The 12848-nt window shown below is 41.8% G+C and overlaps 1 protein-coding gene across 7 annotated transcripts in view; it reads right to left on the reverse strand.

Moving 5' to 3' along the window:
- APBB2 (amyloid beta precursor protein binding family B member 2) overlaps positions 1-12848 on the reverse strand; it is a 334440-nt gene that overhangs the window by 23153 nt on the left and 298439 nt on the right. For all 7 annotated transcript variants that reach the window (XM_044298656.1, XM_044298647.1, XM_044298639.1 and 4 more), the window contains 2 exons: positions 2801-2915; positions 1704-1791 (listed from right to left, as the gene is read on the reverse strand). In XM_044298656.1, the coding sequence (XP_044154591.1) occupies positions 1704-1791; positions 2801-2915 (203 nt within the window). The remainder of the gene's footprint in view (positions 1-1703; positions 1792-2800; positions 2916-12848) is intronic.

Raw genomic sequence — 12848 nt, forward strand, 5'->3', positions numbered from 1 at the left:
ACTTAACCCGAGTTAATTTATGAAGTTATTGCGCGAAATCTCGCGAGACTTCGCGAAGCAATAACTTCAGCTCATCGGAGCCAATACATTCTCTAATACTGTACGGAGCTCCTGCTCCGTACAGTATAAGAAGGAAGTTTTATGCGAATCAACTTCAGATGTTTCACTTGAAGTCGATTCGCTCATCCCTAGTTATGACCACCCTGCAATCCAGCAGCGGTGGCCGTGCTTGCACACTATAGGAAACATTGCCAGCCTCTCTGGTGGCCGGGGCCGTGGAAACACTCAGACATGCATGCGCAGAAGCTCCCGTCCTGGCCACCTTGTATCTGTGCTGCAGTGATGGTCATAACTCCTGAATACGAGCAGTGTGGAGTGCTATGGGACAACTGGATTACTGTGTATGTCCCTAGTCTGAGCTCTACAGCTGCACACAATGGTATTTTGCTATTATTAAAACAGTACATGTAGCTCCTATTGTGGTGAAATAAGCCCTGCTATTCCCTATAGTAGTATTGCATGATCACAAAGTAATGTACTTGCATCTATCACAGAGTTCACAGTGGGGCAATTTGTATGGAGACCCAGATATAATGAGATGCAAACTATGCAACCATTCTGAACACTTACCCAAAGTAATTATCCCTGTGACATAACCTTCACCGTCCTAACAATCTCATAGTGAGGGCTCATGCACACGGCCGTATGTATTTTGCGGTCCGTCTGTGTGCATTCCGTATTTTGCGGAACCGAACAGCTGGCCCCAAATAGAACAGTACTATCCTTGTCCATGATGGGGACAATAATAGGACATGTTCGATTTTTTTGCGGAACGGAAATACGGACATACGGAATGCACAAGGAGTAACTTCCGTTTTTTTGCGGACCCATTGAAGTGAATGTTACCGCATATGGTCCGCAAAAAAAAAAAAAACGGACATGAAAAGAAAATACATTTGTGTGCATGAGGCCTAAGGATGACTGCTTGAACTGTTGTGATCTCGACTTTAGCCCCAGGCTAAAACCAAGCTCAGAGGCATTGTTGTCTCACTTCAGCAAATAGCATTTATCATGTAGAGCAGGCATGCTCAACCTGCGGCACTACAGCTGTTGTAAAACTACAACTCCCACAATGCCCTGCTGTAGGCTGATAGCTGTAGGCTGTTCGGGCATGCTGGGAGTTGTACTTTTGCAACAGCTGGAGTGCCGCAGGTTGAGCATGCCTGATGTAGAGGAAGTTAATACAAGGCACTTACTAATGTATTGTGATTGTCCATATTGCCTCCTTTGCTGGCTGGATTTGTTTTTCCATCACATTATACACTGCTCGTTTCCATGGTTATGACCGTCCTGCAATCCATCAGTGGTGGTCGTGCTTGCACACTATAGGAAAAAGTGCTGGCCTATTTGGTGGCCGGGACTATGGAAGCGCACATAGGCTAGTGCTTTTTTCTATAGTGTGCAAGCACGACCACCGCTGATGGATTGCAGGGTGGTCGTAACCATGGAAAATAGCAGTGTATAATGTGATGGAAATCCAGCCAGCAATGGAAGCAATATGGATAATCACAGTACATTAGTAACTGCCTTGTATTAACTTTCTCTACATAATAAATGCTATTTGCTGAAATCAGGAAACCCCTTTAACCATAGGAAATTAGCTAAGTGAAACCATTGCGTTCAGTTCCAACAGCATTGCATACCTTGCAGTGGGACATCAAGGCTGGCATGTGGTCTCTCCTGTGTTGAGCTGCAAGCCGTAGCTTTGGCATTTTTCCTCTCTGCCATAATCTATAAAGAATGAATCATTGTAAATTGTATAATCTGCCTATCCAACCAATCTGTGTCATCCTTTTATCCACATTTCCTAATAACCACCAGGACAATAACAATACAAAGTTGTACTTAAAAAGCATTAAAGGTCCTCTGTCAGCAGATTTGTACCTATGACACTGGCTGACCTGTTTCATGTGCGCTTGGCAGCTGAAGGCATCTGTGTTGGTCCCATGTTCATATGTGCCCGCATTACTGAGAAAAATGAGGCTTTAATATATGCAAATGAGCCTCTAGCAGCTCTGCCCTCTCTGCAACGGCTCTGCCCTCGCCTCTAGCCTGGATACATGATGAGATACGGTTGGGCATGGAGCCATACAGGTTCAGTATGGTTTCCTGCTGCACATTTTCCCACAGATGTTGCAGCTGGGCCTGTAGTTCCTGCCGAACCTGGTGTCCTATAAATGCTGGATTGGCAATAAATCTGGCGACCGGGCAGGAGAGGAAGTGTGCAACCCTTCCTGTGTGTGTAGGTGAGCACTATCCTGCTGACCAATGACAATTGGAAGCCCTGCCATGACATTAACATTTTTTATCTGGATGCATTATTAGTTTTTTTGTCAATGAGTGTATATACACATACAGTACATACATACATTATAAACATACTTATCTCTCTCCTGCAGAGCTGTCACTCTCTGATGAACAGAGGAAAACCTGCCTCCTGCCTGAGCTGCTTTCTGCTGACTCCACTCTTTCTTTTCTATTCATCCTGACATAATTCCTCTCCGGATCAAGTTACATCAGCTCGTAAGAAGCTCTGGCTGTTGTAACTTTCTCCAAGACAGAAAGAAGAGGGAAAATGAAGGCAGGGCTTCCAGAGATCCATGTCCTGCTCACCTGTTCATCTCCACCTGACTGTGGCTGCCCCACCCCCCTCGACATGATCCTGGTATATAGTATCATTAAACTTTGTATGAACTGCTTTTTTGTCGTCTTAAATGGTAACATATTGTACTGCATGCACCTTAGAACAGATTTCGTGAAGGCTGGTTGCAATGGCTTTTGCTGGTGTGTCACATCGGAACACGTGGCATTTTAAGATTCTTGTATCCTTGTCTCTGGCAACGTATGCAAAGTCCCTACGAAAAAAAAATGTAAAAATTAAAAAAAAGAAGTATAAATGCATACATTTCATTCCTCCACTGACATGAATAGAAGGACAGGGAAACCACAAAACTTTACAAGCATCAGAACATGGTCATAAAACGCATATGTTGACAGCTGGAGCAAGAAAGAGCCATATTCCAAAATCCCCCTGAAGACCTGCATAGACTGGTAATAAAACACTGATAAGGACCATGGAGACCTACATCAGGAGATTCAAGTGGCTGGTATTATGCACATATAATGGGAATAAGTCATTTCAAAATGTAATTGTATATTTTTCACCAAGGAGACAAATAAAATATGCCGCGATGCATTGTAAATGGGCAGAATCTAGGTGTAATAAATCTCCACATGAAGCTTAATTGGAAATCTGATTTCCTCATTGAAATTCAAGGAAAGCATCACTGTACACATCAAGAACAGCAACAACAACCCCAAATAGTGTGATGTACGGTAGAGCAGACAAGGATAGGAAGTGGTTAAAAATCAGTATTCAATGCATATTAGGGTAACGGTTTGAGCTTTCGGTGTACATGAATATTCATTGGCCTGCCTATCACTCAATTAATAGATCAATGCACACATCCCCAGCAGCAATTGTTTCATTACATCACTTCTGACAGATTAGGCTGGACCAACAGCGTTTCAGTTCCTTGGAGAGAGGATGGCAAAACTTTAAGAATCGGGCAACACTGGCACATTGCTAATTTGAATGAAAATATACCCTTACTACTACTGCTGAATTAGGTACCAGCCAGCTGGCGAGTTATTTCAATAAAAGGCTCCACGCAGGAAATTAAATTATAGTATAATGAAAGTATTTTTGGACTATAAGACTCATTTTTTGAGCAGTGAAAAATTTTTGCTTAAAAGTGCCTGCGTCTTATAGTCTGCAGTCCATGTGGTCCAGTACTAGAACATATTTATTTTTTAATTTCGTGTTGTCTAAAGCTCAGAGGGCGTCTTTTGGTCAGATGTGTCTTATATTCTGAAAAATGCAGCATTTTTTTTTTTATTGTAGGAAATGTGCATGGATGATGAGTGTAGCCTTCAAGTGTCTTCATTTATTGTACCCGACCACCAGCCTGGAATATACATGGGGTACTGCTGGTGTGCTGTGATATTATGCGCATTGGAATATATAGCATAAACTGGTATAATGAGAGATATAAATAATAGAAAAAAATACATAACCAACTCTGGGGTTAGATTATTTCTGCCATGTCTCTGGTACATTATGAAATAACCTAATGGACTCATCATAAGTCAATGGGTCAATCAGGATTCATGGCAAAACAGCTGAAAATGGATGGGTCATATCCAGCATGGATCCTGCAAATATGGAAGCCATAAGGGTAGTGTGAACAGAGACTAAAGAAAGTTTAACGTTTTGTCTAAAACCTGTAATACCCAGGAAATCAGAAGGGTCATAAGGGTCACATTAGTGGTTGACAGGTGTAATGGTCTCAGTGACACTCGGCACCTGTCACTGTCCTCGGACGTCCATGTAATATGTTGTAGCTTTATGAATAAAGTGTAAAATTAAAGGGGTTTTCTAGGATTAGTAAAAAAAAGGGTCTGATTATTTTTTTTATTTGATTTTTTTAGGAATAGCACCACTTTTGTTAAAGGACTATCTTAGCTCAACCATATTCAGTTAAATGGGAATGAGCTGTAATACCAGACACAGCCCATTGACAAGAATGGAAAAAAGCACACTTATTCTTCGAGTCATAGACATCCACTTTATGAGTAGAGGGATCACTCTGTGAATAAGCTTCCATTTAGCACATGTAACAGAGGTTTATAATATCCTTTATCATTTATTATTAAAAATAATAGAATTCAGTTATGCCTATATCTATTCATGGATAGTGGTGGAGTTTGTTCTTGCAAAATATACCCAATTATACTATTCAGGGAAAAATGAATAGCTACAAGCGATACTCATGCTGATATTAAAGAGTTACAAAGAAATGTGATCCAGCCCCCTGATCTTCTGACAAGCTGCACAAAGGTATTACCTCCATACGAAAAGAACTAAAATATTGGGCCTCATTCATCAAAACTGGAACATGAAAAAAAAAAAGACAGTTTTTGTCTTAGTTGCCTCTAGAAACCAATCAGAGCTCACCATTCATTTTTTCAGAACACTTTAAAAAATAAAAGGTAAACTCTGATTGGTTGCCATGGGCAACTAAGACAGTTTTCCTGTTGGACAGTTTTGATAAAATTGGCCCCTGTGTTGGTTTAAAGGGATCAGTACGGTACAAAATGGCTCCATGCAAGCACCAACACAGGCCACAAAATAAAGAAAGTGATATATAAAGTTGACCATACATTAGCTGTATTTGACAACCATATAAAGTGTATGGTGGCCTCTCGAATTTGTCCCGAATCTGGCAAAGCTGTCCCTGATTTTCAGAGACAGTCCTGGGTCAAAAATGGGCAGGGCTTGCATAAGAACTTCCATAAGTGGGTGTTCCTGAGCAGGATTCGTGGGTGTTCCTTGGGCGGGGCTTATATGCCCCGATTTAACTAAAACAATAGGAAGTACATTATGTACCTACTGCAGATATCTGGAGGATACGGGACAGGAAGTTGAATTTCAACTGCCCAACTTTTTTGTTCTCAGAAATATAAACCAGTGGTGTTTGTCTTACTCCCCTCTTATCAGTCAGACCACATTCATGCGTTCCTGAGCCAAGCATGCACGTTTACAGTTGAGAGATAAAGTTGTCGGCGTGACAGGTCCTCACAGATCATAATGGATGATTTCTATCGATAGCAATGTATACGTTTTCCAGTAGCTGAAGGTTTTATGGGCCTTAAATTCGATTTTGGCGAAGGTTCAGGAGTTTACGTAATAAACAGATCCTAAGAACTATATTTTGTTAAACATCTGCACGGGGCTATCTTAAAGTGAATATATTGTCAGAAGATCATCAAATTGTTTAGTCATATTGTTTTCATATGGAGAGAGGTATAAGGACACCTACACACTACACCTTCATATCCCATTCTAAATCCATAGGCATTAATATGGAGTTGGTCCCCCCCAGACCCTGTGCAGCTAAAACCACTTTTGTTCTTCTGGGAAGGTTTTGTATAAGATTTTGGAGTGTGTCTGTGGGAATGTTCATCCAGAAGGGCATTTCTGAGGTCAGACATTGATGTTGGCTCAAAATCTTCATCCCAAATGTGTTCAGTGGGGTTGAGGTAAGGACTTTGTGTTGGCAGTCAAGTTCTTCCACACCAAACTCACCCAAACAAGGACTTTGCTTTGTGCACTGGAGCATAGTCACGCTGGGGCAGAAAAAGGTCCTACTCAAAATGTTGCCATAAAGCTGTAAGCATATAATTGTCCAAAATTTCTTGGTATGCTGAAGTATTACCATAAGTGTTCCCTTTACTGGAACTAAAGGGCCTAGGCCAGGCCCTGAAAAACAACCGCATGGCAATGGCACTGTCCCTCCTTCACCAGACAATTGGCATAACGCAGTCAGTCAGGTAACGTTCTCCTGGCTTTGGCCAATCCATCAGACTACCGGATAGACAAAGGTTATTCTTCACTCCACAGAACCCATTTCCACAACTCCAGAGTCCAGGGCTGGTGTGCTTTATACCACTCTGACGCGGTATTGTGCTTGGTGATGTGAGGCTTGCATGCAGCTGTTCGACTGAGGAGAGGAGAGGTTTGGACTGAAGTTATTGCCTCACTTTTATACACTATGCTCCTCAGCACTCGGTCATCCTGCTCTGTAACTTTACGTGGTCTCCACTTTGTGGCTGAGTTACTGTGGCTTCTAAACACTTCCACTTTGTAATAATGCCACTCACAGCTGATGGTGGAATAAATAAGAAATATCATGATGAACTGACTTGATACAACGGTGACATCCTATTACAGGACCATGCTGGAATTGAGCTCTTTAGAACAACCCATTCTTTCGCAACTTTGTGTAAAGGCAGAATGCATGGCTAGGGGCTGGATTTTATACACCTGTGGCAATGGGATTGAATAAAACACCCGAATTCAGTTTATTTCAAAACATTTTGGTGATGTTTTAAAAAAAAAAATCATGTAGTTATCTATATAAACTAATAAAAGCATGTCTGCACAACATTTCACATGCAAACAATAAAACTAAAAAATGGGGATCATTCTAAATTAAAGTGGTATTATACCTACTATAAATGAAAAAAAAATTCACACTTCCTGTTCTGTACAGCACTACTGCACTGATCCTCCTTACCCGCTACAGATGTCACAGAGCATGCCCACAACATATTCCTAGAAATCAATAAGTTTTTTTACCAGCTGAAGACTTTCGCTCATGTGGCTGCTGTAAAGAAAATCTGGTGTTCACAGGGCAGATCAGGTGAGATACCAGCCCCCATAATCATGTACAGAATGTGCCCACACATTTTTGAGCCTTAGATTAATCATACAAGAATAACATTGGCCAACTTATACCACTGCACAATTAAAACCTGAGATTGATTTCTCGAAAGCAGGGCAGATTATTTCCTAACTTCAAGCAATTAATTGCTAACCCACTATTTAAAGAACAGCAATTAATGGCTCTCTGCTCTTACAGTGAAATTAATTTGGAGCCTTGTGTGATGAAAGGTCTGACCATCATCTGATATCTGTGGCTTACTTTTATGCATTTGTGGATGTATACTCTACCAATACAGGATGTCATTATAAAGATCATTGATAAAGGTGAGTTATTTATTGGTAAAAGTACAATTATTCACACCAGTGGAAAAACTCAGAGGTCTAGAGTATTGTTAGTATTGCTAGAGTATTGGCCACTGTATGTTTAGTAAAATTTGTCCCGACTTTGTGCATTTTCTGAAATTGTCATCCGGTCAATAAGCACACAGACAGGCTGCAGACGTACGGCTCGAGAGATCATTGATTGCTGCTCATCACCGATCAATTCTCCACCATCCCAGTCTAATATCTGACTATTCTTTAAAAACAATGTCCAGGGCATCAGCAGAAACCCACCGGTATATAATACAGAACGGTTCCGAACGGATCCAGTTGTATTATATCCCAAATGAACAAGACAGATCCGAGACTAAAACCATTGTAAGTCAATGGACGCCGAATCTTTTTTTTTCTGTATCCGTCTTGATCAGTATCCCATGACGCTTTCAAAAACGCTGGTTGTAGCGCTTTTGTGTGCATCAAGGGAACGCAATGAAACAGAACGGAATGCATTCTGGTGCACTCCATTCCCTTCAGTTCAGTTTTGTCCCTACTGACAATGAATGGGGACAAAACTGCCCTTATGACAGATCTCAATACCGGAAAGGGAAAGCGCAAGGGTGAAAGTAGCCTAAGGCCTCATGCACACGACCATGACTTTTTTTGCGGTCCACAAACTGCGGATTCGCAAAAAACTGAAGCCGCCCGTGTGCCTTCCGCAATTTGCGGAATGGAACGGGCGGCCCATTGTAGACATGCCTATTCTTGTCCGCAAAACGGACAAGAATAGGAAATGCTATATTTTTTTTGCGGGGCCTCGGAATAGAGCAACGGATGCGGACAGCACAGGGAGTGCTGTACGAATCTTTTGCGGCCCCATTGAAGTAAATGGGTCCACATCCGAGCTGCAAAAACTGCGGCTCGGATACCGACCAGAATTATGGTCGTGTGCATGAGGCCTTTAAGGGAGTCTTTCACCTCCAAAATCAGTTTCCAAGTATGCATACCTCCATGTACGGTAGGTCCCCTGAAGCATAACCACACCTTTGAAAATCCAGTCCTTTAATCCAGTGAAATGCTAATTTTTATGTTTATGCACATAGGGTTGTCAGTGCATTGTGGGTGGCGCTGCTCCATTGCGTGCACCATTGCTCCACCAGTAATGTCCCCCAGAACCTCCCCAGGTTTGATTTACAGTCCATGAGATTTCACAGTCAGTAACGACGACACAGAAGATAAAAGGACCCATTGGATCGGCTCCACCCACAGTGCACCGAAAACCTCATGTGCATAAATACAAAAAAGCATTTCTCTGGATTAAAGGAGCAGATTTTCCCAAGAAAGGTATGCCTACCCTACATGGTAGTATTCTTACTTTGAAGATGATTTTGAAGTGACATTTAGACCCCATGCACATGATTGTTGTTTAGGTCCACTTCCGATTCACATTTTTGGCAGATCTCATTCATTTCTATGGATCCTCAAAAAATGGGTGCAGCCGTTCCGCAAATGATAGAACAGGTCCTATTCTTACTTGTTTTGCAGACAGGAATAGACAGTTCTAGTAGGAAAATGCGGCATGCACACGGCCGGCATCTGTATTTTGAGGATTCTTGATTTGAAGACCACAAACTACATATGGTCATGTGCAGGTAGCCTTAAAGGGGTTGTCTTACTTCAGCAAGTGGCATTTATCATGTAGAAAACGTTAATACAAGGCACTTACTAACGTATTCTGATTGTCCATATTGCTTACTTTGCTAGCTGGATCAATTTTTCTATCACATTATACACTGCTCATATCCAGGGGTTACGACCACCCTGCAATCAAGCAGCGGTGGTCATGCTTGCACACTATAGGAAAAAGTGCTGGCCTCTGAGTGGGACCACAGGAGTGCACATAGGTCAGTACTTTTTCCTATAGTACGCAAATACGACCACCACTGCTGGATCACAGGGTGGTCATAACCCCTGGATATGTGCAGAGTATAAATGTCATGGAAAAATGAATCAAGCCAGCAAAGGAAGCAATATGGACAATCACAACACATTAGTAACCGCCTTGTATTAACTTTCTCTACATGATAAATGCCTTTTGCTGAAGTGTGACATCCCCTTTAAGGCCTGTTTCACATCTGCGCAAAAACAGATCCGGCAGGTTGTTCCAGCAGGGAACACCCTGCTGGATCTGGGAATACCAGGCGCTACCATGCACTGCCTAGATACTGTCCAGGCCCCATTCACTATAATGGGGACCAGCGGAGATCTGGCCGCTACCTGGAAAATATGCTGAGAAGTGGCAGGGCGAAAACTGCTGCACGCAGTGGTATTTGTCAAGCCAATTCTCAGCATATTTGCCGGGTTGCAGCCAGACCCCCCGTCAGTCCCTATTATAGTGAAGGGGGCTGGACGGTATCAAGGTAGCGCCCCGTATTCACGGATCCTGGAAGAGCCTGCCGGATCTGCATAACGTAAATGTGGAACAACTGTACGCCAATCATATGTATGGCATCTGATAACAGTAGGAATAACCAGGGCCATAGAATGAGAGGCCTGTAAAGAAACTGACTAACAAGGCCTTTATAATAGATAGCAAGAGCAAACAGAAATGTAACAGGTTCAGGGTAAAATAAAGCACAGCGACTCAGATCTTTGCCCCCTTGACAAATAGTTATCACAGAATGGGCCGGTTCACTGGGATCGCCAGCTATCTGCTCGCACTTTTATCAGTATTGATCCTGAGTAAATAAGAGAGACAAGCCGGGTCAATGGTATTTCAGGATCCATCAGTGCGAGAAAAGGACAATGCCTGTCAGGTCCTGTAACGTGACAGATGATGAGATCTTCGAGAAGCCCATTCTGAACACTGGCCTGAATGGCAATGTGACTCATATGCCGCTTTCATACACTTCACTCTCAGCGGGGGATATTTATTAAGGTTGGCATTTCTAATGCCAGTTTTAATTGGGCAACAAAAGTACAACGTATGAGATGCGTCAAATGTATTAAGAGGTGCATACTTCTTAATAATTTTGGTGCATCTCAGGAGGTCCGTGAGATAGAAACTCTAAAATCTATGGCGGGTAGAAGGTGGTGTATTTTACACTAGTATTCTGGTCTGGGTAATACTAAAGTGGTTGTCCCATCTCGGCATTTCATAACCAAGAGGGGAATAACCACGGTAAGCACCAGTCGAGGGTGGTCAGAGTTACAGAAACATCCAAGTGGCCATAGCATTTTTGGTGTTTCCATAACTCCAATAGCAGTGAATGGGAGCTCCGAAAACACCATAGCACAGCAAGTTACTTCATTCCCTATAACTCGGAAGTTACGGGAACAGCATACAGGGGCTTGCTGTGCTACAATGTTCACGTAACTCCCATTCACTGCTATGGGAACTAAGTTTCTAAAGGCTATGTACACCTTCAGGGGCATTTATTTTTATTATTGGATTTTACTCATTTTTAACTAAAAATACATTTTCTCAATTGATGTTTATTAAAAATGTTCAGCCGTTTCTGAGATACATGGTAAGAAATCTGTCTTTTTGTGGGATGTCCCATTCTGTTTTATTTGAATCCCATCATTTGAAGGGCTGTAGATCTTTAGAGCTTATCTCTGATCTCCTGACCTTATAAAACACTTGTTTAAGCCACCAAGAGCAAGGCATGAGCTGTCAGATGATGGGATTCAAAGAAAACAGACGGTAACAGCTTGCAAACAGCGTTTTTAACCCTTTGTCCCAGAAACGGCTAAACATTTCTAATAAAGCCCTATTGAAAAAAGAATTTTTTAGCCCAAAATGAGTAAAATGCCATCATAAAATAAATCTTCCCTGAAGGTGTCCATAGCCTTTAAACTGGTAAACTCACCCACTTGAAAAGTGGCCAGTGTTGTATAAAACAACAAAAAGTTGCATTTTTGTGTTACAGGGCTTGCACAAAAATATGCAGCTTTTGGCACCACCTTTTACTGCCACTGGGAGCTTAATAAATTCCCTTGAATTAACATTATAATAGAAAATATGCTGTCCAGAGATACAACATATTACATAGGGTACACTTTTCACTGTGATTTTTTTTGGGTTCTAGGATCTAAAAATCCTGAAGTTATCTCACCCGGTCACCACCAGTGCCAGCTTCAGCTACAGGAGGGGCATCTGTCTACTAGGACATATATTCTTCATGAATCGTTTTTATATTTTTATATTGTAAGGTCTCACTATGGCCCCCTCCAGTTATCAGAAGGGTGAGTGGATTTCTTACCTAGGATTATTGCATTGCTGTGCAGACTTTCAGGAACAGGGGGTGATCCTCTTAAGAGTGAGTTACTGTAAATTTGGGACAATGTACCTGGCATTGTGCCATACTTAGACCATGCATGGAGGAACCAAGAATCCCTACAGGTCCTAGGGGGCACCATGTTCCACACATTTCTAAGAGAAGATATCGCCATAATACAATGTGATATAAAAATGAATGCCTCCATATAAAGTAGGAGGTACCCAGAGGAACCGTATTACACATCTGTACAACCCCAATTAATAATGTGACAATATGAATAAGCCCTTAAAGGGGACCTGTCAGCTCTTCTGAGATATCGGTCTTAGTAAATACTGAAGCATCTTTTCTCATAACTTGAATGTATGAATAAGTTGACACCAATGCCCTTGTCAATAGGGTGTGTCGAAGTAGATCAGACTGTGAGGAGGACACCCTCCCAGTTGTCCATTTAATTGGAAATATCCAGGAGTAATAAAGGGCACACCTTTGCATTGTTCTAAGAAAAGATGCTACAGGATTGTTACTTCCTGAGGAATACACGTAGTTAAAGGTCTGAAGCTGACGGGGCTTCTTTAAGGGCATTTCTAAGAGAAAGTGGAGCAATAGTACCTCCAAGCAGTCTAGATATTAAAAAGAAATGAGGACATCTCTTAGCTTTAATGTCAGCGTTGATCACAAGCATTTCTGGATCTTTACTTGACCTTCCAATCTTAATGGAGTATAAAGAGGCCAAGAACAGTAATTACAATACAGCGGACCTATAATTACATTGAATCCACTGGTAAAAATCTATAATAATTCCCCATGTAGACAAAAGTGCCAAGCATCTCACCGACCCCCAGATCAATCCCAGCGCATGTCTTCTATTCATTTACATTTCGGATGAAGATTTCATTACC

Source organism: Bufo gargarizans, chromosome 1 (genome assembly GCF_014858855.1).
Source record: "Bufo gargarizans isolate SCDJY-AF-19 chromosome 1, ASM1485885v1, whole genome shotgun sequence".
Taxonomy (NCBI): domain Eukaryota; kingdom Metazoa; phylum Chordata; class Amphibia; order Anura; family Bufonidae; genus Bufo; species Bufo gargarizans.